The sequence below is a fragment of the Gobio gobio genome (genome assembly GCF_949357685.1).
Source record: "Gobio gobio genome assembly, chromosome: 16".
Taxonomy (NCBI): domain Eukaryota; kingdom Metazoa; phylum Chordata; class Actinopteri; order Cypriniformes; family Gobionidae; genus Gobio; species Gobio gobio.
Window position 1 is genome coordinate 23450466 of NC_137109.1, and position 26455 is coordinate 23476920.

Below are 26455 nucleotides of genomic sequence, written 5' to 3' on the forward strand. Positions count from 1 at the left end.
GTATTTGATCCTGAAGTTGTGTGCTTTCATATTTGAACAGTTACAACTTACATGTCAGCAACAGGGCACATTTCTGACCTAAATTTAAATGCAAGTCACATTTCTGATGATAACAAACATCTTAAACCAGCCTAAGCAGGTCCCAGCCTGGGCAGACCAGTTTGCTGGCCAGTTTTAGGGTCTGTTCACACTTGGCATGTTTGGTCCGATTAAAACAAACCCTAGTGCGATTGCTCTGTTAGTGCAGATCATTTGAACATGTGTGAATGCTGCCATCACCAAACAAGCAGACTGAGACCTCTGAAAAGATGGGTCTCAGTCCGCTTCCAAACGAACTCTGGTGCGGATTGAATGATATATGAAAGCAACAAGGACCAAAGTCAAAAAAAGGACAGAGTGCCCATGCATATCAGGTTTCTCATCATAGTCACGATGTTGCCCATCACAGATGTGTCTCCTCACAGCAGATATTCATTTGTGTATGTGAAGGAGGGATTCCTGTCGCTGTTTTGACCCCTTTACACATTTTATAAGCTCTTCACGAGTTCTCAGCTGGTCAAAATACCATCATTTGCAGGCTACGCACATACAACAAGCTCATTTATCCCAGCAAACAGCATTGTTTCGGTTGTTCGATAAGTTCCAACTCAAAATAAGAAATACGCCATAAAAGCCGACCAATCAGATTGAACATATCCCTATGTCTTTAGGTTCGGTATCTTTTGTTTCGGTAATAAAAATTGCCAATCTAAACGCTAAGTGGACCAGGACTAAATGTTTTTGTTTTTTTTGGTCTGGACCAAACGAACCAAGTGAACCGAACTACAAGTGTGAACACACCCTTAGAGGGGATTTGGGCACCAGAGACCGGTTGGTTTTTCTTTTTGTCAGCCTTAATAATTTCATGATGGTCTACCTCAGGGGTCTCCAAAGTCGGTCCTGGAGGGCCACTGTCCTGAAGAGTTTAGGCGATTACATACATAATAACATCATTTTGTTCTCACAGCCCTGGTTTGGGAGTTCTCTCAGCTTGTTCTCAACACATCATCTGAGCAGAACTTTTTTCTTGTGGGTGTCCGAGAACTATTGTGTGATTGGTCCGAAATTTAAAGTGGGTGGGGTTAATGCGGAGAAACGGAACTGTTCGGCACCTGCTTTTCTCATGAAGTATGGAATGTCCTGGCCAGAACAAACTTTGTTCTTGTTCTTGCCACCTCGAGAAAACTAACAAATTTCTTTGTTCTTGCGGAGTATGTACCAAGCTTTAATCTCCAACCCCCAAAAAACACACCTGAACCAGATAATCACCTGACTTACAAGGCCCTAGTTAGATACTGATTTAGCTGGTTCAGGTGTGTTTAATTGGGGTTGGAGCTAAACTCTGCAGGACAGTGGCCCTCCAGGACTGAGTTTGGAGACCCCTGGTCTAGCTGTTTATTTCACATTTCCAATACCTGGCATTCTCTCAGTCTCTGTAGCAGTTTTACAAAACTAAGCTATGCAACTTAATTCCTTCTCCAAAACAGAGTAAACAGCTTTATTCATTCCTCCTGTCAGCAGAAACAGAAAGTGCTGCGTGGGCAGTGACTTGAGATGAAGTCCGCTTTTGTATTTTTCTGACCCACATGTACGTGGTTTCCTCGAGGCTGACAAGGTTAAGAAGCTACCGGCAAATGCCAATGCCTCCATCTAAGAACATCACAGCAGGTCATTAACATTTCTCTGGTAGGAACTTAGTGTGGAATATTAGCTTCCTCTGATTGATCTGCCTTTGGGGGGGTTAGCTCACCCATAACCCACAACCAGGTCCAAGCTGTGAATTTCCCCCAGTGTACATCAATCCGCTCACGACCCCGAGAAGCCAGCGCAATTCAAGAAAAAAATAAGTTAAGCTTTTCGTTGAGCTTTCTGTATATAGTTGGCTTTCTGTCAGGACTCCAAAGTCTTTGTAGCTTGTATTTATCTAAATATGTCTTTGGAGTAAATCACAAAGCTGTCTAGCTTTTTGAAACCGGCTGAGCGCAGCCCTATTTTGGAAGACGCTTGGCTGGATTCAGAGAGGGTTCATTTCTCTGAAAACAATCAGTAGGCCACTTCTGAAAGCCCTGAGCCAGAGCTCTATGGTTTATATGCTTGGGGCATGTTGAATTATTAGCCAGCTATTGTGGGTAGACAAACCTTGCATTGCTTTACAAAGCAATATAATGACATGGAGTTACAGCATTATCCCTTATTACTTGATAATCACCATTTATACAGCAGCAGAACCCAACTGATTGTTTTTATTATAGCTTTTTCCCAAATATTTCAAGGAATAGTTCACCCAAAAATGAAAATTCTGTCATTATTTACACACCCTCATGTCAGTCCTAGCCAGTCATTATATTGAAAGTGAATGAGGGCTGGGGCTGTCAAGCTCCAAAATGACAAAAGAGCGCAGTAAAAGTAGTTAATATGAATCATGCACAATATTTCCAATCATCTGAAGACATACAATAGTTATGAGGAGGAACATTCTGAAGCTCTCCATCCTAGTTCATGAGAGAAATAGTGATTTAAGAATACTTTTTTTATTCAAATTTTTTCAAAAATCCCATTCCGAAACTGGATCATTCAGTCAAAGTCAAAAAATTGTTTTGGATCTCAACAGTTAACATCCTACTGGAAAGAAAGGTTTTTAGTGAATGAATTTTCAATTGCTTTTTCACACAAAGCTGACTTCAGCAGAGTTTGAATATAGAGCATCAGTCGTATTAACTGCTTTTCTGGTACTATTATGCTGTATCACTGACTTTTTATGGTTTAAAAGCATCAGTCGTCATTCTTTATAAAGTGCAACCATGCAATAAAAATTGTCTTTTGTGATTCACAAAAGAAAGAAAATCCTATAAGTTTGGAATGATATTCCATGGTAAAGCTGCAAAGTCACGGGTAAATAAGTCATCAACCAATCACGTAACTGTGTCGAGACTTTAAAAGCATAGTACACTCTGCAGCGCTACGGAGAGCTCATTAAGGGAAACGATGAGCTGAATGGCTTTAGAGAGGCTGCAGACTTCTGGAGTCATGTTTGAGATTCAGACTGGAGCTGAAAGATGGTTTGCGTTTGCAAGGCTGAGAAGGCCAAACTCTAACCCCCTACACCTCCCATTCTGTTGCACTGAACTTCACTGCTTCGGGACAACAGAAGTGGGACAGAACATGCAGGGAGAAAACTTGATGTGTGGGAGAGCGATTTGTTACTGATAAATAAAAGAAAACAAACGCTCAAAAGGAACATAAACTTGTCAGGGAAAGGAGAGAAACAAAAGACGTACTTCGTGACGCAAAAGCTAGGGAGGGTAAAATCCAACCTCGACACTCCAATCAGGCAAACTCGAGATTCAAGCAATCAATGTAGTTATGAAAGGCCATCGCCGCTGTTTGTTGGTTATTTTATGCTGGCTAACTGCTCGCCTCTGCCGGGATAATTGCACCCGGAAGATTAAAGAGGGAAAGTTTAAAATTGGCTGAGGGGAAGGGGACATAAGACAAGATGATGCATTCTGCTTTCCTTTTCCTCTTAATGCACCAATCACATGCAACCTGAGCTTGGGGTAATGGCAGGGAGAGACTGAGTCTCATGGGTATCACTGACCGAAATATCCTACATTACCAGCGCAGAGGCCCGTATCCGAACAGGAACTGAAGTTAATATAGGGGCCCATTTAGTTGCACAGTTAATAAATAGGAGCAGGCATGTTCAGAACTGCCTACTAATTCGTCATTCTCTTTTCATTATTCGGTTTCAGCGGCTAGACAGAAAGATCTAGCCTTTCTAAGAACAGGGCAAGGGTGGGAGAACATCTAGAAACCTGACCAAACCCCCGGATAAAGAGTGTGTAAGTACGCTTGCAAAGAGTATGAGGTGCATTTCTGAGTCCACACAGCGAAATCTGTAACTGTAACCACAATCTTTCCAGGCTGCAGAGAGTGCTGACCACAAATGGTCTCCGGCAGTCGTTACCGCACATGTCTCTGCAGGGCTTTTACCCCACGACCCACAAACCGGTCTTTCTCTGTCTCAGTCTGCCGACGGCAACCATCCTCTCTCTTTCCTTTATTATTCTTTATTCGAAACACCCTCTGCTCCCATTTCATTCCACTCCAGTCTTACTCAGCGTTAAAATTTGCTCCTTACCTTTCCCTGACCCCTGTCAGTGTTTCCAGTCCTGCTGGCCACGGTTCGCCCCAGCCTCACTCCGCCTAACCCTTCCCGCGTGCAACACGGTCGGCTTGCTTTCCCCAGCTGGCCGGGCTTGAGGTTTTTAATGGGAAGGTTACGGGTGAGGCCGTTCATATCGCACAAACGTCAACCAGCGTAACGAACCCTGACAAGGCAAGGTTACAAGCCCTGCCATAAACCGCTCCCGCCCTGGACAACCTTCATTAGGCGTACTCCAGTTTACATTTAGCAAATGTTAAAACAAGAAGGAACAAACATGCTGTACTTTCAATTTGAGAAGAACATGTCCTCAGTCCACTGACAGTTCCTCAGTGAATAAAAATATTGACAAGTGTATATTTGTAATATCATTGATGTTTTCATTACTACCGGCGCATTCTTACATGAAACTGCAGGAATTGGTGTGGAAATGAGACTGTAATACTAGTCCACATAATGCCTTTGATATCAAGCTATAAAATGCATGTTCTATGAGTTTCTGGCTGTAAAAAAGATTTGTACTCCCAACTGCTGTGACCGTACAGTACAGTATATCAGAAATTGTAGTAGCTTGTGAATGACGAGCAAAGACACTCATGTGTAGTTATATTTCAAACCAGAGAAACTATTACATGAAAAGCTACAAATGCCAGCATCAGGGCCAACCAATCTAATCTTCGCTGCCTCAGGGAAACATTTCAGAAACACAAAGCTGCTCGCAGAACTTAATGGTGCTCTGGAGTGACTACCGTGTCACAATCGGCTTCAAATAAACACTTGTAAAGCTTAACCTTTGCTCCAGCAAGGGCCTGACCTGACCGCTCTAGTTTCATTGACGATTGTAAATTCATAAATGAAGTATTCCTCGACTGCTAAGCCAAAAAATGTCCCTGATTCAAAGCAGACCAGGAAAATATTCAGAATAAGAATGTCGTTTATCCAAGGAAAATATTCCCTCCAGCACACCTTCTACTCTCCATCAAGAGCTCGGTGAGAGGTTGTGTCACATTAAGCTTGGCTCGGACCCCTGGTCCATCTAAAAGAATCACATCTGGATGGGCTGAAGGAATAACACAGAATATCCCTGCACTGACAGCGTCCTTTAAACAGTGTTTGGGAAAGTCAAATATTTAAGCAAGATCCTTTCCAGTACAATGATCAAAATTCAAACAGTGGGAAGTTTGACCGCAAGCTTTTCCAGGCATGGATATCAAAGGAAAGTGATGACTTACAGGCGGCCCAACTTGGGTGTGGATTGGAACAGCAGCTCCGGCAGGACCTGCAGCCGGTTCCGGTTCAGCCGGCTGTGAGGAAGAGAGGACAGGGGAAGGGCAAGAGTTAGTGTGGTCAAAACATCAGGATGGAAGAAACGAAACGTAAGACACTGTGAGAGTGACCTTATGCACAGCACAGATCAGTGGGTATGTGTTTGTGTAGTTAGATTATCCGAGAGCGAAAACTAGGGAAACAAAGATGGAAAGGTTGTTTGACTTGCACATCGACATGCAGGCATCTGAATACCTAGATGGATGAGACAACAAGGCAAACATAAACAACGCACGGAGAGACCAATCCATCTTTCTGATTAAAGAAACAACCCGGGTCAGCATTGCTATCAGGATCAACAACATCACGAATAGGCCAATAGCTACATCCTGGGGTCAGGAGTCACATCTGTGCAGGGGCTGATGGGAAATAAATAAACTTCCTCTGAAGATGGCCTAGGTTATCTCCAGTAGTGCTCTTTAAAGGCTATTATCACTCACATGAGCCTGGCCAGACTTGGTAGGATGACCCTTTTCATGGGAGTATGGGTTTTGATGATAGGATGCAGGGTCATGGAGCAAATCAAAGGTATGTGGAGGAGGAACATAACTTTTTTGATAATCTACAACCTTTATGACTTGGTTCCTTGCTGTAGCCTTCAAGTAGACTCATTCTACAATAGAAGAGTTGGCTTTTCTAGAGTAAGTCCAATACAGACAAATTCACCTTTTTATGGAATCTTGCAATTGTTCTACACAAATCTATGGGCAAGTGACTATAATTCTATCAATTTATTTTAAAATACATTAAAACTGCAATGCAGTAAATTATGCATAATTACAAGTAACTAAGGGCGTTTTCACACCTGAAAGTCCGCACCAAGGTCCGAACCGAAGTTCACGTTGAGATACATTTGATACTTTCGGTTAGTTTTGGTTTGGTTTCACATTGCCATTATGTGAGCGGACTAAAGAACTTTACGTGACACACTTGCGTCCACTCGTCATCATCTATGTGGGCTGCATCTTGACATTGATTGGTTTGTAAACGGACGTGTGTCTGACGTCAGCGTCTTTGACAAGTGTGAATGAACGGACCACTGATATAGATCAGTGGAACGGACGCATATCGTTGCCACTATTGAACAGTGCGCATTGCTTGACTATGTTCTTTTCGTCACGTTTAAAAGTGGACATTTCAAGCTTTATATACACATATTTCTCATGTTTGTGAGACGAGTAGCTGCTGAGTTTCAGTTTATTTGAGACGCGCTCAAGTTCATTTGCAAAGCATGTGATCGGTCCCGCGATTATTGTCTGCTATAGCTAGACTATTTGCTTCTTATTTATTAAATCCAGGTAATTATCTGACGAAACATTGATTAAAATGAAGATACAATTTATACAAAACGAAATTCACATTAAAGAAAGGTTCTTAAGCAAAATCATGCAAAATTTCGTTTAAAATAATTTCTGACTTTCTGTCTTCTGACATATTGCGCATCTTTTCACTTTTCATAATCAATGTAGCCTAGATTGAATTTAAAAATAACATTATAATATTTAAACATAAACAGGAACTTCCTGTAAATGGTCTGAAAGTCCGAACCATACAGAAAATGCTTTCACACTAGAAACGAACCGAACCTTTGTTCAGTTTGATCCGGACCGAGACTACCTCTTTTCGTCGGACCAAATTTCGTCTGTTTGGTCCGGACCGTGGTACGGGGGAGGTTTCACACCTGTAATTTTGATTCGGACCAAACTGAAAAGTCCGAAAATCCGGACCAAACAAGGTAGGTGTGAAAACGCCCTAAACCTCAACCAAACCCTAACCGTAACTCTATAGTAACTACATGTAGTTAAAGGTACAGTAAGCGATTTTTCAAAAGCGTCGTTAAAAAGTTGGTCGGACCGAGCACCACAACAAATGTGTAGCCAATCAGCATTAGGGGGCATATGACGTGGGAGGAGAGAGAGTGAGCAAGAGGAAGATTTGAAGAAAGACTGTAGAAAGAAAGATGGCTGAGAGACATCATAAAATAAACATTTTAGAGGAATATCACTGGAAAAAGAAGGGTCATGATCAGGCAAGAGCTTTAGGCCCGCTTTAATTTTAGAAAAGTGCTCCAGCGCTGGAGTGATCTACGCAGTAAGGCCTGAAAACAGATGCTGAGGTCGCATCGTTTCTGCTCCATACGTGAGTAACATTGGTTTTGCTGTAATGTTAGCTATAGTTACAGGACAGTTTTGAGTGTCATTGTTTGTCTGGAGCTGTACCAACAATTCTGGGAGATTGCATACTGCACCTTTAATTAATATTACTTAGTACTTATTTGAGTAAGTACAATGTAACTATGTTACCTTAAAATAAAGTGTAACCCACAAATAAAATTACTTTAACATACATGTTGTATGATGAGCATGTCTTTAATTTATAATTTAAATTAATTTTGACATTTTTGATCAAATAAATGCAGCCTTGGTGAGCATAAGAAACTTACCAACCCCAAACCTTTGAATGGTAGAGTTAAAAAAATATATGTGTATACTCACATGTATTCAAAGTGTAAGTAAAATATGTTACTTTTCATTTGATGAATAAACCAAATGTAAAAAACATGAAATACAAAGAGTACATTTCTAAGAACTGTTTAAAAGATTCCTGTTCTTTATTGTGGATACTCTTATTTGTCATTGACCTTAGTTCAGATGCTTTGATCTGGGGGTTTGAGGGATCAAGGGGAGGAGTTACCTCAAAACTTGACCCTTGTTCAACCGCGGTTTACAAACTTTATCTATTTTTAGCACTATGTAAAGTCATAACATGCTTTCATTTCTTTCTGTTTCTGGATCATTAGTTCTAAAGCACTTGCTCTCATTGTGGGGTCAAACTATTTATATGTCTGCTGGGTTACAACAACAAAAACAAAAAGTCACACTCGAGTGTCAGATGGAGGGAATGCATGTGGACACACTGGCTGTCTCGCCGCAGAGAGTGGGTCATTGAGTTAAATGCTGTGAAATTCCAAATACGAGTGATACATTGAGGAATGTGGATCTTAAGACCTAGATAAACCAGACCCACGAAACCACCCCAGAGAAAGATTCTTCAGCGGTGGTAAACAGACTGACAAACTTCGGTTCTCTTCATGATGGCTGCTGATTTTGATGTACGTTCATAACTAACACGTGGCGGCAGCTGCCAACAGACTCGGTTAAACAATGACAGAACCGTGCAAACATTTACAAGGAATGAAACGCACTGAGACATTCACACATAAACAAACTTAAGGATGCTAACACAGGCAAACCACAGTCCAGACATTCTTTGACCTTGTCCAACTGCAGTAATAGCTAGCATGTTTGGTCTGACCCAATGGTCAATTTCACTGGGAAGTGTTAAGATTCTCACCAGAAAAGAGCAAATGGCTGCGCTCCAGATGTCAGGGGGCAAACAAGCACGTAAACCCACTGGACTTAAAAAGGAAAGTTATGGAGGTCACCTCCAAATTCTCAAAGTTCCTTTCGCTTTGGTGAAGATGTTTCAGATTAAAACCGACAAGGTCAATGTGTTGCTCATAAACGGCTACAAATTCTTTTGTCCAAAACACACATACAGAAAAATGTGGGATATGTATCATGACTGCATGCGAGTTCAATCATCAATATTTTTTTTACTTACATTCTCTCAAGCTGTCTGAGTTCCTGAAATGCTCCTCTTTCGATCACACTTATTTGATTGTTCTCCAGATGTCTGTCGGGGAAAAAAAAAAAACTTCATTATCCAATCAAGTCCAGCGATTCAACTTCAACTGACATTGATCAACCTCCCTGAGTGATTGAAATGACAGTTAAAAGAGGACTAGAGGACCTCATGGCTTCGCTTTGTCACAACAGTGACTGATAAGCAAACAGCCTTTGTCTCATGAAAACCACAGCAGATTTTCCTCTGATTTTATGAAGTGTGCGGTTGCCTCAGCAGACCCTCATTCGTGTCCAGCATGCCTGTGACGACGTTCCGGAGGGTATTTTCAGAGCTCTCCTCTACTCTGAAGACTTTGTCATATTTCAGGGCCCTTAAAATTTTCCAGATGCATTACAAAGACAGCACATCTCCATTGCTATTTCTTGTTTATATTTAAGTCTCTTTGAATTAGAACAAACGCGCAGACACACGCATAGAACGCACACAGCCACTAAATTATATTCGGCACCGGATAAAACAAGTAATCCTCAAAAAAGAGAGAAAATCCCGAAGCAAAAGACACCCTAAAGTGCCTCTAAAGTGGACTTCCGCTTTCTGGGGTTATGAATGACGTTTTTAAAGCAAATGTTTAGACACGCAACTGTTTTTACAGCCATAATCCATGTTTTGTCATATCATTCTGTCAGGAAGAGATGAGACACTTGGCAATGCAAAGGCCTTTTTATGAATACCGCAGCTTTAAGGCACGATCCAGCATGATGAGGCCAAAAACACAAGCAAGCCTAAATTGATTTCTTCGTAATAATTGAATTCTTTGCTGATAACAAACATATCATAGACTGCGTCTAACATAAATCTAAGTCTGAGTAACTATCTGGCTCATTCTTACAAATGGGGGATCAACCCCACCGTGGTTTATGTATTCGCATTAAACGTAATCCCTTTCGATCCTGACCAGATGGGTTTTGGTGTGTGCTGAAGAATAATAACAGTTATTTTTCTTCATTTTTCAGCATCTCTCCCTCATTCTGTTCTTTGTCTTTCTCATCTTTATAGAAATGTTTTGAAGTTTTGCATAGAAACATATGGGACACAGGAAAACACCTATGCTTTCACAGGGGCTGACAAGGAGAGTAAAGACCTCTCAATTGAAAGGGTGAAGCAAGACACATGGTATTGCTGGAATAGTCTTTGTTATTCTTGCCTTAAGCATTAACCAAGTGCTGGTTCGTAGGCAGGACCCAGGTCAGTGCAGATGGCACTTCCCTGAGGACTTTAGAATGGAAACGATCTATGACCCAAGGTAAGGTCAATCTTTTATTTTAGTACCTAATTATTGTTCATTTATTAGGAAATAAATTATCTATCTATATCTATCTATCTATCTATCTATCTATCTATCTATCTATCTATCTATCTATCTATCTATCTATCTATCTATCTATCTATCTATTTATCTATCTATCTATCTATCTATCTATCTATCTATCTATCTATCTATCTATCTATCTATCTATCTATCTATCTATCTATCTATCTATCTATCTATCTATCTATCTATCTATAGACTACATTGCCTTCAAAACCTCTAATCAATTCCTTATGGACAAAGTCAAGTCCCGCCCTACATCTTTTCTTGTTCGAGAAGCTGTTTGTTTGAGAAGTTTATACTTGACACGCTCGCTGTTGTATATTCAAGAATCAAGAAAGTGGTGAGAAGAAGTAAAGAACTGTACTGTCATGATCCCTGCCTGTGTCCTCTGTGTCTCCATTGTTGCTTGTTCACCTCTTGTTTTCCTGTTGCTGTTCCCTTGTTAGTTAGCATGACACTTATTGGACCACGTCCCCTTGTTACCTGGGGTACGCTCCAGCTCAAACCGGTGCGCAACGTTTAGCTACGGTTTCCGGGTGGAAAGACATGTTTCCGGGGGGTATTTCAGAAAGCAGGTTATGTGACATCATCAGTGACAACTGAAGATTCACCGTGGTCAAAAGCAGAAGATTAGACTGTATGGAAATTTAAATCTACAGGTAACGCTAATACACACTAAATACACATAGTCACGCAATGCTAATGCTGTTAACATTAACAATTTGAGAACAAAGTATAATAATAATGATAATTTGCACGGTTTGAACTTTGATGTTATATGAGCAATCGGTAGATTTAATCATCATTGGTAGCGCGATTTATTGTAATGTTTTGTTCCAAAAAGTGGCAGACATGTTACTTGTTCAGATGACATTTTCCGGTGAAAATTCTTATTTAGGTTATACTCCAAGACGTAGAATCTGTAATTCTGAAGAACAGTATCCAGACCGGTGACTGACAGCAAGCCGCATATACTCCTCTGAGCTGATGCACAACTCACGTACAGACAATAACTCTGCAAATAACTGCAATTCCAGGTTTCAAACAGAGATGGTGACACAAAGCTGTGCACTAAGTAGTTTATGTAAATCAGGTAAAAGGAGGAGGAAGTAGTATGCCACATTTTTCTTAGCGTCTGTTTCCATGGTGAATCGTCGATTCATTGCTCTGTTCAGAATGTCTTGTGTGTTAACCGGGAACATAATCTGAGTTGTCTAAACTTACTCATGAACGCATTTTTGGAACCAGCATACCTCAAGTAAGCAAGGTTTGGGTTAATCAACTGAGAGTTCAAGGTATATGTGAAGGTAAGTTAACCTTGCTTTCTGGAATACCCCCCTGGAAACGGTGTGGGGTTTGAGATATATTTTCTCTTGTTTGGAAATGTCAGCCCAATCAGAAGCATGAATATAAACCACATGGTATTAAAGAGACAGCTCGCACAATGAGTCCAAGTAAAGTCATTTACAAATGTATCAACTGCAGCTCGGTATACGCAACAATTGAAGATATTAGAAGACATGTTTGATGGTAAGAGTTTTATAGTAAAAATATAGCATATCCACATGACGATGTAGTTGTTTATATTTTTAGATTCATTGCAAGGCAAGTTTATTTATATACCAAATTTCATACACAATGGTAATTAAGTGCTTTACATAAAAATGAGTCTTCCAAGTCTTCAATGCGGCACGCCCATAAAAACCGAATGTTTCAAGAGCTAGGCTCAAAACCAGGGTAGAAAATATTACTTATTCATTATCATGTTTTTGAATGTAAAAACCATGGAAACATCATAAGTTAATCTCAGAAAACAGTATAAAAAATAAAAAAGCCAGTTCATAACCCCTTTAAATCATCTTGAAAAATACATTACTGTGCAAAAGTCTTAGGCACATTAGTATTTTAACAAAAAAAAGGTTTTAAGGCAGTTATTTATATCTTTTACTGTACTGCGTCGGTGAAAATACTAACATGCCTAAGACTTTTGCACAGTACTGTACATTTAAAATCTTTTTATGAAAATAATAAATTACAGTGCAGCAAACACTTCTCTGAGAATTTTTACGTGGGAAAAAAGCAACAGGGTGAAGCTTGGAGCATGGTGCATGGAGAGTGTATAGGTGAGATTGGAGGCTTGTCCTGCTTGTTATCAGACGGAGGGGATCACAGTGCAAGTCTTAAAAGATAAGGGGGTGCCACTGCCGAGGTCCCAGGGAGAGGCTGCTTTTGGTGCATGCAATGACCGTTAATCACAAACCACCTTAAACTGCCTCCGTGCTCCCCACCAGCCACTGCCTCTGCTTACGACTGCTCTCTTGGGCGTTTATTTTCCTCCTCTTTTTTTCACTTGTTTATTTTTATCTCCATTCCTCTCTTTTTACGGGCTCTCATTCAGGAAGAAAACAGCACGGAGAAATACATGATTACAGTCATTAGGCTGCAAGAACACTTTCTCTAGAGGAACCCAACTCGCTAGATCACGACTGCCCTGTGCCTCTCCGAGCAGCCGTCCGTCATTTTTTTCATTTTTAAAAGTTCACTTTCTGGTATGGAATATGTTGTTACATATTCTTCAAACTCAAGAACAAGTTTAAAGATTGACTGCATCTAAGGCAATGACTTCATGCGAGGTTCAGTCAAAGGGTCATGTTAAATGTGTCGGATTTACTCAGCTTAAATGTCAGTTTGTTTTATTATGACTTGTGCCGTAATCCTCCCGGCTTTCAGCCTCGAACCCTTTGATGGCTTTGACTGTAAAGACAACACGGAAGAGGAGGGGCACTTGGGAGTTAAAGGAAGGATTAACCATAAGAGCGAGAGATACAGAGTGACATCTTACAGCACGCGTAGGTTCTTGAGGCCAGAGAAGTCCACTTTGGTGATCCGGGTGATGTTATTCCTGTCCAGATCCCTGGAAAGAGAAAAAAAGAAAGGGAGAGGGGATGGAGAAAAAAGTTAAAAGCTTTTCATTTCACTTATGCTTTCAAACATGATTTTTCAAGTCTCAGCTCACAGCATAGTCAGTAAACAGAGAATTTAAATACAGAGGCTCCCTGGCAGTGCCTCAACGGCTCCGACTCGCACCAGATGCCCGCGGGGCAACGCTGTTCAAAGCTGGCGTCTGCCAGGGAGCATTAGTGCCATGCTGCGTGTTACTGAATCTGAGAGACCGACTTCAGCTCTGCTACTCTGCCTCGCATTCACTGCACTGGAGGCGACTCACTTTCAGCATGCTCCTATTGAACCGCCTCGACTCTAAACATTCCCATACAAACGTACTCGACGCACACAGCTCGGGTCACGCTAGCGTACACCTGCCCTTTTCTGTTCTGTCTGTACAATATCTGTATACAATGCAATTCTTTTCTTTCAATGCGTATATCTGCTTTTTCTCTTCCATACAAAAAAAGACAGCTAAAGGCTCAAAAAAATGCCAGACGAATGATATTTTCTGTATGTGAGCAAAGCGAATGAGATGTGGGAATAAACTGCTTGAGAGAGACAGATTGCATGGAAACATTTTTGTTTGGAAAACGTCTCTTCTTGCATCTGAGTGAATTATATATTACCAAACTAAGTATTTTTCCACTCTAGTCAATATCTTATACTTTTCCCAGACTGTTATTTTATCAGTTGTTTCAAGCGTGTCTAAAATTGTATACATTCCCTGAAATGAGTATACATGCCAATGGATACGAACTGACTTCCTCTGTGGGCGCTGTTTACTGGAGCTCCGCCACGCTGAAAAGATTAGCGTTGAGAAATATACAGTGACATATAATGACACACGCATACACTTACACACTAACATCAGGCCGTCTCAGTGTGTTTCTCATAATATACATAAACATTTATAAATCTGATTTAAAGGCATATTGGATTTCAAAAGATTTCCCCAGAACCACAAAACGCACATCAAGCAGACTAATATGAGCCATATAGGAAACATATTACAGGGACAGGCCATTTACAGACCCTGGATTCCATAACATGATCCTCTTCTAGATGGCGGCTGCATTTTTGGGTATCAAATGTGTGTATAAAAATGATTTTGTCTAGGTAGGCAGCTCGCTGGGTTTAGAAACAAGGCCCTCGTCTGCTTTAAAAACCAAACATGACAGAATATTTCACACCCACTTTTCAGCATAAAGAAATGTAAATTATCTGAATCAAACAAAGCAAAAAAATGGTAAAGAAACATATTCCCATACTGGCCTAGAGATGTTTGAGCAACTGCTAAATAAGCATGTTAAGAGTTCCCAGCATGCACTGAAGCATGAATAAATGATGTGATTACTGTTATAGGATTATTGCTTTACTGTTTGCAGACTTTATTTATCCTGTTGTTGTTTTTATCGTGTTTTGTTGTGTGGTAGACTAATTATTTCACTTCACAGGGTTGATGATTATCATCGTTTTTGAGGTAGATTACCATTGGAAAGTTCAGTATGATTTTTCTTTGAGCAAACATCACCGTAGATACATTTATATTGTTGCAAAAGATTTCTTTTTCAAATTAATGCTGTTCTTTTGAACTTTCTATTCATTAACGAATCCTGAAAAATATTAGAATGATTTCTAAAGGATCATGTGACACTGAAGACTGGCGTAATGATGCTGAAAATTAAGCTTTGCCATCACAGGAATAAATTACATTGTAAAATATAATAAAATAGAAAACTATTATTTTGAATTGTAATAATATTTTACAATATTTCTGATTTTACTGCATTTTTCATCAAATAAATGCAGCCTTGGTGAGCTTAAGAGACTTATTTCAAATACATTTTAGAATTTTGCAGACCCCAAACTCTTGAACAGCAAGGTAACACTTTACAATAAGGTTTAATTTGTTAACATTAGGTTAACATGAACTAACAATGAATATTTTGCATTTATCTAGACTAGTGCATTTATTAATCTCAGTGAATGTTAATCTCAACATTTACTAAAACATATTAAAATCAAAAGCTGTATTGTTAACATTAGTTGATGAACCTAACCTAATATTAAACTAACAGTTAATTAATGTGAACAAAGATTAATAAAGACTGGAGCAAAATATTGCTCATTGCTAGTTAATGCATTAACTAACCTTAACTAATTGAACCTTATTGTTAAAGTGCTACCAACTGCAGTGTATGTGATTTGAATGTTGAGGTCTATTTGCATATAAAAAGAAGGCATTTGTTATTTGCAAATAGTTAATGAGTTAAGACTGATCGCTTGTGATGAGGTCTCACTTTGACTCAATGGTCTATTTAGAGCAGTTAACAGACTTTATGAAGCTTAAACATTTTAGTCCCCATTCCTTTTAATTGCATTAAAATGGTCTGTACATTATGCAAAGTTTCTGAGTTGAACTCCAAAATCTTAATGCATCATGTTTCCTTGATTTTTTTTAACTTCCAATAATTCTATACATACAGTATTCCCACAAATTCCCACTCTCCCAGTCTCTCCACGTCACTCTCCTTCTGTTTTCACATGTCCTAATCTCCCTTCTGTAGTTTTCTCATCTCGTATCCTCTCACCTGCTCGCAATGTAATCCCACTCACTAATAACATTTCCTCCTCTCTCTATCCTTCACTTCACTTCAGTGTCTTTTTTTTTTTTTTTTTTTTTTACAGTATGTGTTAACAGCCTGGGGAGCTAACTAAGTCCTACTTCCTCTAGAAACTTAATCAAACCTCCGGTTACACTGACAAGGTGGAGTTCACAGATATGGCAGCCCCCTACTGGCTATTGTTTGTTTTAATTTGTTGAGGGGATAAGGTGCCCATTCAAACGGCAGGTGTTCTGGGCTAACAATGCGCCCCCTCGGGGGCCCACCCCACCCACGCACGCCGTTAGACCACTCAACCCAACTAGTCCAGGTCATAAGCCGGCAGACAGCTCTGGTAAAATGTGCTTTTCAGAACGACACCGGACAAAGAGAAGAATCTTTGCGATTTTGGCTGGAGGTTATTTTGACTGTGTCTTGCTGCAATTGCAACACATCATGCGACCAAGGTACCCTAAGAGCTCAAGAAAAATGTGCATGAAAACAACAAATGTGCATTTTTGTTCTGTTCCCATACGATACCCTGCCTCTCAATGCATTTCCTGTCGTAATCTTCTGCTATTTTCCTCAAAGCCACGCTAGTCTAGTCCTCAAAAGCTGATAGGTATGCTCCATTTCCTCTTGAAAGCTGCTTCTCATCTCTGTTTGGAATCTTAAATGAGTTTTTCCTTTTGGACCTCTGGTTTGGACGCCTTAGATGGCTGTTTTTCATTTACTTGAGTGCAACTTTACACTAACACACTAACACATTAATATTCTCCTCATAAGATGCACAAGTTATTATAATCAGAAAAGATAGACGATACATCAATAAGGACAAATGATATTTCTCATGTCTATTGATTAATTACAACTAAACGCCTCTGAGATAAGCACAGATAAAGCACAACATGAGATTGTGCTTGTCCTGTGCATTTGAATTAACAAGTTTGCTGTCATAACTGTCAACGGAAGAACACTGTAATTTCTGCCACCTATTATCTCTTCATTAAATGACTGTATTAATTAACATTTCTCCTTCACTGAGGTAATTCACTAAGGCATCCATGTGTCACTGAAAATTATAAAGCAGATGCTAAAGGCTAGATAGGGACAGATAGGGATATTTTAATAACTTTTATGTAACAGTGTAATTATTTTGTGCATTTCAAACAGATAGATGCCTCATTGCCTCCTCCTCACTCTCCCATATCAGAGCCCTTTTCTTTTCCAAGTTTCTCTGGAAGTTCTTCGCAGAAACGCTTGTTCGTTTGCACTTATGCGAGATCAAATGGGTATTGCCACTCTTTCATCTCCCATGAGCCATGCAGTCAGCCGCCACACATCTCCACTGGACACATGTAGTCCTGTCCCAGAATTCCTAAAGTGCACCTCCTGACATATTACTACCACCTCAAAAGCTCTTAACAATTCCATTTTCCTTGAAATCGTCACAGGATTCCATATACAACTTTCTTTTACTGGCAAATCTCTGCATGTTAGAAACCAAAACCACAAAAAAAATGTCATCTCTTATTAGTGATTACCAGAGGTGTCAAGTAACGAAGTACAAATACTTCGTTACCTTACTTAAGTAGAAATTTTGAGTATCTATACTTTACTGGAGTAATTATTTTTCAGCCTACTTTTTACTTCTACTCCTTACATTTTCAAGCAATTATCTGTACTTTCTACTCCTTACATTTTAAAAATAGCCTCGTTACTCCTATTCCATTTCGGCATGTTTTCATTCCGGCTTGTCATAAAAAAACAACAACTATCCAGATAAATCGCGCCATCCGGACAGAGTGAATTTGATTGTGGTTGGATGAGAAGGATAAACTCAAACCATTCCGACACCCTATTGGGTTGTAGGCGATCAATCACTGCACCTGCACAAATCACACACCATGCTGCCAGATAGGGCGGGTTCTCGCGACGAGCACGCACTTTCAGCCAATCAGCGATCAGCAGGCAGACGTGCTCAGCCTCATTCATGACTTTAGCCGGTTTTTAGCGCGATAACTCATAGCTGTATATTCCAGTGATCGCTATGCCAGTGGCATAAATACACAGTAAGTTGTATCTACAGCAAAGAGTGGGAGAGTGACTCAACTCTCAAACGTGAATTACACCTGTGACTCGAAGACTCTTTAAATATAACCGTGACTCCTGTCCATCATCATACACACACTTAGGACATCTGCAACTAGCAACCCCGACAGCTGCTGAAAGAGGTTCAAATCAACGATTAATCCGTTTTGACTGCTAAGTGCATGTGCAATGTACTTCATGAAAGACATACTGTAGTTTTGTCAAAGCAAAGTGCAACACAAGGGTAAGCGCATTGTTGTTATTTATTTGTTGACGGATTATTGTACAGTATAAATGAATTACGCATTTTGACATTGGTGTGTGCATTAACGTGTGAAATGCCTGTTAATTACATAGCGTTTTTCCAATCTCTATATTGGGCACTTTTTGCACGTAAATTGGCTTCTTACTGTTGACATTGAAAATCTTGTGTTTTTCTAAGGGATTGCGGTTTTGACAGTTTCTACCTGGACATATAGTCATATTTGAACCGTTTTACTGGGATTTTTTTTATGCTTTAAGGAGATAAAATGGTAACTTACTTATCAACATTGATTGGTATGGCAATAAAATAATATCACATTATTTTGGCAGTTAAAGTTTTGGTTTTTTTTCTTGGAGTGACTAGTTGCCTATAAGTATTGTAAGAGGTGCAAACTTGTTATCAATAACCAGGCATGTTATCAATAACCATTTTAAAAAAAATATATAAATGTACATTTGGTGAGGTTTTTGGGCTGGAAATTGTTGACCCAATCTGGCCACACTGATCACACATAAAAAAATGGTTATTGATAACATGCCTCTGAATTTTGACTTTTTGCACCTTTACAATATTTATAGGCAACTAGTCATCAAATCTTCCACTCCATGAAACACGTTAATGCTCAGTAGTACACAATATGGTTCTTTAATGTATTTGCATTGTCCTAAAATGCGTTCATTTTCAATGGGAATATATGCGGCTGAAACGCGTAGCCAAGTGCATCTAAAAATGTTCAACATTAACTTTTTAATATAACATTATAGTCATTATGGCCTTCAGAAAAATTTTTTTTGAGGAGGTGGGGTATGCACTGTGGCGCGGCCTAATCTTTTGTCCTTAAAGGGATACTTCACCCAAAAATGAAAATTCTTTCATCATTTACTCACCCTCAAGTTGTTCCAAACCTGTATGAGTTTTTGTTCTGAAGATATTTTGAAGAATGTTTGTAACCAAGCAGATAGAGCAACCATTGACTGCCATTGTAGGGGGAAAATGCTATGGCATTCAATGGTTGCATATAATTTGCTTGGTTACAAAAATTCTTCAATCTTCAGAACAAAGAAACTCATACAGGTTTGGAACAATTTGAGTAAATTATGACAGAATTTTCATTTTTGGGTGAACTATCCCTTTAATGGCATTTTTTCCACTTACATTACTTTTACTTTTATACTTTAAGTAGTTTTGAAACCAGTTACTTTTACACTTTTACTTGAGTAAAAAGCTTGAGTTGATACTTCAACTTCTACAGAAGTCTTTTTAAACCCCAGTATCTATACTTCTACCTGAGTAATGAATGCGAATACTTTTGACACCTCTGGTGATTACCTAGCATGGCTAGTGATGATTGTCTTTGGTAAATAGCATTTTTGATAAAAATTGAAAATTGTCTGGTTTAACTGTTAGGGCAGATTGAATTTGGGAGTTAGACTGGCTTTGCAACTCATCACTGGAGCTTCAGGATGAAGACAGTGAAAATATAGAAGCCAATGCGTCTCTGAATTCCTCTTCATTGTTTATGAGCAATGTTGGCAGTTTCCATCTCAGGGAGAGTTTCATTTAGTAAATATTTTCATTACGGCCATGTCTGGATGCTTTCTCCACTGAAGGACTCTCACTTCACACTAAGCAGACCGGACAAAAATGAATTATTTCATATTTCTTTTTTGAGTGTTTACCCCGTTGATTTTCAAACCCTGACAGCGAATAGCGCACAGCCTGGTGTTTTTGCACAGTATATGACTTCTTAAATTACTAGAGTAACGCTTGGCTGAGAGGTGACAAGGGCATCTTCAACACTTCTGTGTGAAAGTCAATATGACAGCCAGGCTACAAAAGGCTCATCAATAACACAAGTCTCATCTTGGACTCCAGGGGTAACCAAGGATAACCCCCCCACCCAGCCCCTGTGGCCAGTATCTGTGCCAGGCCACCATGGGTTTATTTATTTGGCTTTATTTGGATCTCCAAAAAAGGTTGTTGTTTTTCTTCTAATATAACTGATGTTAAGCAGGGGACTATTTGCTTTGAAGTCGTTACTTCCTAAGCTAAAGTAGCTACATTTCAGTCAAGCTAGTTAGCTACACTACAAGCTACAAATGAAATATAGCAAACTACTGTGAGTGTGAATCTATTTAAGGAGACAATATCTTTTGGACATATATCAGATAATATATATATATTAGTGCTGTGAATCGATTACATTTTTTAACTAATTAATCAAATTTTTTCTGTAATTAATCATGATTAATTGCAATTAGATTAAAGTTTTTAATATTTTGATATTTTAATAATTTCAGTTACTCTCCAAATTAATGAAGAAAAAATTTAAAGACAGCATATTTTAAATATTTGTTGTAGGCTAATGGCATCTTTTTATGAATGAAGGCCAGTATCACTGGTACTAATGTCTCTATGAAACATTAATTACGTTACATTACAGTATTACTGAAGGCTACCAATTTCAACATTTATTAGGCTTTACAACATTTAATTTAATTTAACTTAAAACAATCTTTACATAAACCCATTATAATAAATGTTATATTTACCCATGGCCTTCCCTGTTAGACATAGTCTACACAGAAATTTAATAAAGTTATCAACACCTTTAACTGCATAAATAATAAATGAAAAATAGATTAATCATCATTAAAGCTACAATTTTTTCTGTTCCCGTTGTTCTGTGATGAACATTAATGACAGACATCATCAGAGCTGCTGTCACTTTAAGATCAGCCGCTGCCGAACATGACGCGGATCTGACGCGCTGTCCCGCGCATCTCATTTTCTCACAAGTTCATTTAAGGCCTTATTTAACTAATTTAAGACTCCTAATATGAGAATACTCGACAAAACTGGCATGTATATTTTAGATATATACACGCAGCATTATTAAATGTGTTTAAGTAATTTCCACTGAAACAGGAAGTCAGGGTGTAACATATCGAGCAGCTCCTCCCCTTTTTAAAAATAGCCAATAGTAGTTTGCTTACATCACAGCTCGGCCACAGCCAAGAAAAGCTCGGTAAAGCCGCCGTTTCCTCCTAAACTCAAACCGTTTCTCCTCGTAATCTCCTCCATATCGCTTTAAAATATAGCATTCTGTGCAGAATTAAAATGAATCTGGTACATTTTCTGGTCTGCGCCAACTCACGCATATGATCCGCTCTGTGCTATCTTGTCTCTGGACCTGTGACACTAACGTGAAACCAGACTTCACTCCAATGGAAAGCATACTTACACTGTCTGAATCGTTCCCTATCCCCTATAGTGCACTACGTGCCATTCATCATGACTGATTTCAACATCTGTTTATAATGGGGAGGGACGCTTTAGATTCTAGAGAGCATTTGATTGGACAGAAGTGCAGTGATGTCATTAAAATTATTGATCCATATTAGCGGAAGTAGGAGACTGTACATTTTGAAAGCTTATAACTACTAAATGTGAATTTTGTCATTGTTTTTGAGCACACTAGCTTAACAGTAAGGCTAACATATTCAAGCTAAAAGCCACAAAAGTAAAATTTAGATTTCATGGGGACACAACACAGCACATTTTGTCACACTACATCACTATTTGTCTGAGCTTGTTACTACAAAAGTTGTCACACTTCTGAAAATGGCATAACTACTTTTACTCCCCAACACTTCATTAGAGTCACATCCGCTTTCTTTCTGCGGACCAAAAGCCTAGTAAAATCCTGATCAAATCATTTAGAAATTCTGGTTTGATTCTTTTGTTTACCGGTTGCTAGCTGCAACCCAATGTTTGAGTCTGTGATACTTACATCACAGTAACGAAATCATAAAACCACACACGGTTTTATTCATATTTGTTAGCTTAGGATAAACACTGTCAATTCTAGCTACACTAAGCAATAACTAACAAGATGTGCTGATGAGAATAACGAAGCCCTTGATGTGTTGCTTTGGTGACAAAGCCCACAAAACAAGAGCCCTCGTAAACCTGAAATGGCCCGGAGGCGTGCACATTATCAACTCCAGCCTTCCATGACACAAGCTTGGAAGATTCACAGACTTCTGGGTCCCCGACATGCAGAGTGACCTCTTCGAGACGTTTGTGACAAGCGGTCTGCTGGCTCCCAGACTCACCAAAGACAGCATTAAGCTTTGATGCACTGCCTGAAATGAGGCACATTAAATATTTTCCGTACATGAAAACATGAAGGTTGGGTGGCGAATCGTTCCCTGAAGTCTTTGCCCACTATCAGTGCCAGCAGCTGTCTGGCAGGCTGCTGTGTGTGAACGCTTACTGAGCGAGAGACTTCACATATGCTCCTCATATGCCCGCTGAGGTCAGCAGGGCACCGGAGACCACAAACCCACCTCCTGACTCGCTCCAACACCAACACAACAAACACACACACTATCCCGCTGACTGACTCTCTGCGATAATAGAAAACTGACATGCAACATAAGCAAGTGCTGATAAACGGATATGCGATCTAGGGTGGAGCTACCAGTTGGGAAAGCAGGAGTTGGCGGTTTCACACCGAAACTTCATTAAGAGACCCAGAGTGTGATGAGAGGAAGGGAATGCTGCCATTCTCTCTCCTGATCCAGCAGACCAAACACGCTATACGCCAGCCACAAAGTGCCACATTGTTCCTGAAGTGTTAACTGCGAGAGGGCCTAAGACTCCGGCGGAGAGAATTTGCTATTAAATGCTACAAAGTGTGTGCGTAACTGGTGCAAATTAAAGCGAGCGAGATGAAAGAGTGAGAGTGCGTGTGCGTGAGTGACTGAAAGGGGATATTACAGTTGCGACAGGAGCTACTAATGAGCGCAAGATCATATGAGCTGTCAAAGAAAGAAAAGCCTTTCAAATAAATGCACATTTATTAGAGGGAAATTTGCCTGAACTCTGGAATTGTGGGTAACTAGGCCTTGCTTAGGGCAGAGGTGCAGTCATTACAGTTAAATCAACACTCCAGGGTGCTCTGGGAAACCTGGTGGCGTGTTAATCGTACCCAGGAGACGTGGAGACGTGTCCTCCTGGACTCCTGAAAGCAGTCCTGAAAACTGCTGTTACAGATGCCATAGCTTAATGCAGGGTTTGATTAATAAAATCATGCTATAAGAATATACCATGAATGACTAGCATCTGTCTCTAGTTTAAACGAGACTCAACCTGACATGGTATATTTTAAAACAAGTCCAATATAACGCAGGTCGTGACACTTGTTTATTTTTCTCTCCACATGAAATATTCCACTGAAAAGCCCTTTAGAGGTTAAAGGTTGGGAGGTTCAACCAGACCTCTGGCCATTGAACACACTGGATCCCTTTCCTATCAAATCCAGGAGGTAAAAATTATATTATAACAGATGGTTATGATATTTATAGAACTGTCATGGTTTATCACGACAGAAGTGCAGCAGGTGGAAGCAGGGAAATTAAGGATATTTTCACAGTGAAAATCACCAGTGGTTAGAAGTAATCTAAACACATAAGAGAGTCGGTCTTCAGCTGCAGTGCGCCCCTCAACGGACTTGCGGTTCCCCAACTTCCCCCAACTAATACAGCCAAGATACATACACACACTCACACCATATGGCCATTAATCATGTTAATGTTTGTGTAAACTCATTATGCTGGATGAAAGAATCAGCTGCAATGCTGTTCAACATTCAGATGTGGACACATGTGAAGAGCAGGTAGTATCTCAACCCTCATTTATAACAATGTGAATCAAATTAATGAAATGAGATTTTACTCGACTCCAAACTCATAATCAATACATAACATAGCACTGAACTCATGCATTTGACAATTTATAAGATATATTGAATTACTGCTAATTTAAACAAAACAGTACTTAAAATTAGCGTACATTCTCTACAGAAAAGCATGACACCAAGTATATACCATACTGATATTAAAAATAAATATTTCTAAAAATGTGACTCTGCTTTGTATCTAAACTCGACTCGAAGAACTAAACTGACCTTATTTAACTACTGTACTTTAATAACAGTGTTTAAAGAGCTACCGACTGCCTGATCAATTGAGCAAAGATAGCACAAAAAGTATTTTGTTTTATCGATTTCACACATCTTATTAAGAAAAACTAGAGAAACATTTTACAATAGTGCCCATATTACACAAAATACAGTGTATTAAATCCTACACTGGTAACATCTGTACTTAACTTAACGATCTGTTGAGTTACTGGTGTGTTTGAGATGTCAAGTATAAATACAGTTCAGACTGTCTTGATTTCATGTGAGCACTTTTTGTCATGGCTGGTGCAAAAAGTCACATGACCAGAGCTGTTTGATTCTGAGAGATGATGTCTTTTAAAGGGCCTATTATTGATGTATTATTAAACTGTACTGATGAATTATCTAATTGTATATTTCAAACTAGTAAAATAAATATGCATTTATTCTTGAATTAACATTCATTTGTCAGAACAGCTTTCAAAAAATCATCGCAACGGAAGAAAAAATTGCTGTAGAAACTATTTTCCCTCAGAAATTGCTAAATTTCACCAACTACAAAGAAACGGCAACTAACACATTTTGAAATGAAAGAATTTGCTTGTGAAATGTTATTTGCAACTTTAAAAAAAAAAACATTTTTTTTTAGAGAACTTACAGGAAATAGGCCTAATGAAACGTTTTAGTAAAAGGTTTGTTTCTGGTCTCCTCTAGGTTTACTTATAGCCTGCGAAACAACATGCAATTGTTATTTTTGCTTGTTAAATAGGCTAGCCTACTACATTGTCTTTAGCCTACCATTCAATATGTGTAAAATGGACACTATGTTACATGTCAACAATAGCTGTATAAAAAATAAATAAATCTCCCGCTCACAGTAGTAGCCTATCACTTGTCTATGATGAGTGATACGCGCCGCTGTCATTATATTATCAGTGTTAAAATAACGTGATAATAGGCGTACTTACAGCCTCTCGGCATTCCTCGGGATTCCCTTGGGCACCGTCCTGAAGCCTTGACCCTGACAATCCACATGAGAGCCCGAACAACTGCACTTATGCGGGCATCCATTGACAGCACAGCACAGCAGCCCGCACAGCACAGCCACTGTCCCCCAATACTTCACCCACCGCATCATATATATCCTCTGAGGCTGATAGCAGCCTAATAACAGTAGGAAAAATGACAAAAACAATAGCCAACAACTACGCAAAACAAAATAATGCGTAGGCTATATGAAAAACAAAACAAAAAAAGGTATCCGCGTCTTGTCCACAGACAATTAAGTCCCGCGAAAAAAACAAGGGAAAAACTTAACGATGAACTATAGTTCCAACTTTAAAAACTTCTCGAAATACATAAGAAAAAGCGTTCCTCATTCAAACGTGAAGTTGCATCTGTCCCTCCACACCATTGAAACATACAGATGCGCATCAAAAGTTAGAAGAGCACATCGCTGACTAGAAAAAAAAAAGCCCACAAAAAGCCTGCAAAATCATTCAGAATGTCCAAAGTGATTCCTTCTCATTCTTCACCAATTCCGCTTTTTTTTTTAGGTCCAGCATGCAAATCCTCATTGATAGTGATTGAGGAACTTCAGCGGAGCTCGTACCTATTTGATTTCCAGCCCCCAAACTCTGCGCTCCACACTCCTACTGGCTAATCTACGTGATGTCATTCAGGGATATTTGGGATCTCGACTCGAGAAGTTGTTGGGACTGCTTCAAATAACTCAGCCCACACCAAATGCTCGGTAACTTCGAGGGAAGAACGCAAAGTTATGAATTAGCGACCGCAGTTCGAAAAGAGAAGACACTCTTTTCAGCAACATTTTGAAATGACAAAGCGAGAAATCTTCATAAAACATGACATGAAAACTAGATGTGATTTTATATTGCGAAAAGGCTGTAGGTTATTCACCAACTTTAAAGTTTAAACCAAAGGAAAGTTACTGGATAGGGATTAGTGAAGTGATTATTAAATACAATAATAATGAATTAATAAATAAATAACTAATAAACAATGGTTTCAA

General features: G+C 39.3%; 1 protein-coding gene across 1 annotated transcript in view; it reads right to left on the minus strand.

The window, feature by feature from the left end:
• LOC307140009 (uncharacterized protein) overlaps positions 1-26048 on the minus strand; it is a gene marked incomplete at its 3' end in the record, with an annotated part of 124737 nt that extends 98689 nt beyond the window's left edge. Inside the window, exons 1-4 of the mRNA XM_079839251.1 lie at positions 25392-26048; positions 13393-13464; positions 9155-9226; positions 5437-5508 (exon numbers count right to left, since the gene is read on the minus strand). Coding sequence (XP_079695377.1) covers positions 5437-5508; positions 9155-9226; positions 13393-13464; positions 25392-25561 — 386 coding nt within the window. The 5' untranslated portion in view covers positions 25562-26048. The remainder of the gene's footprint in view (positions 1-5436; positions 5509-9154; positions 9227-13392; positions 13465-25391) is intronic.
• Between the last annotated feature and the right edge of the window lie 407 nt (positions 26049-26455).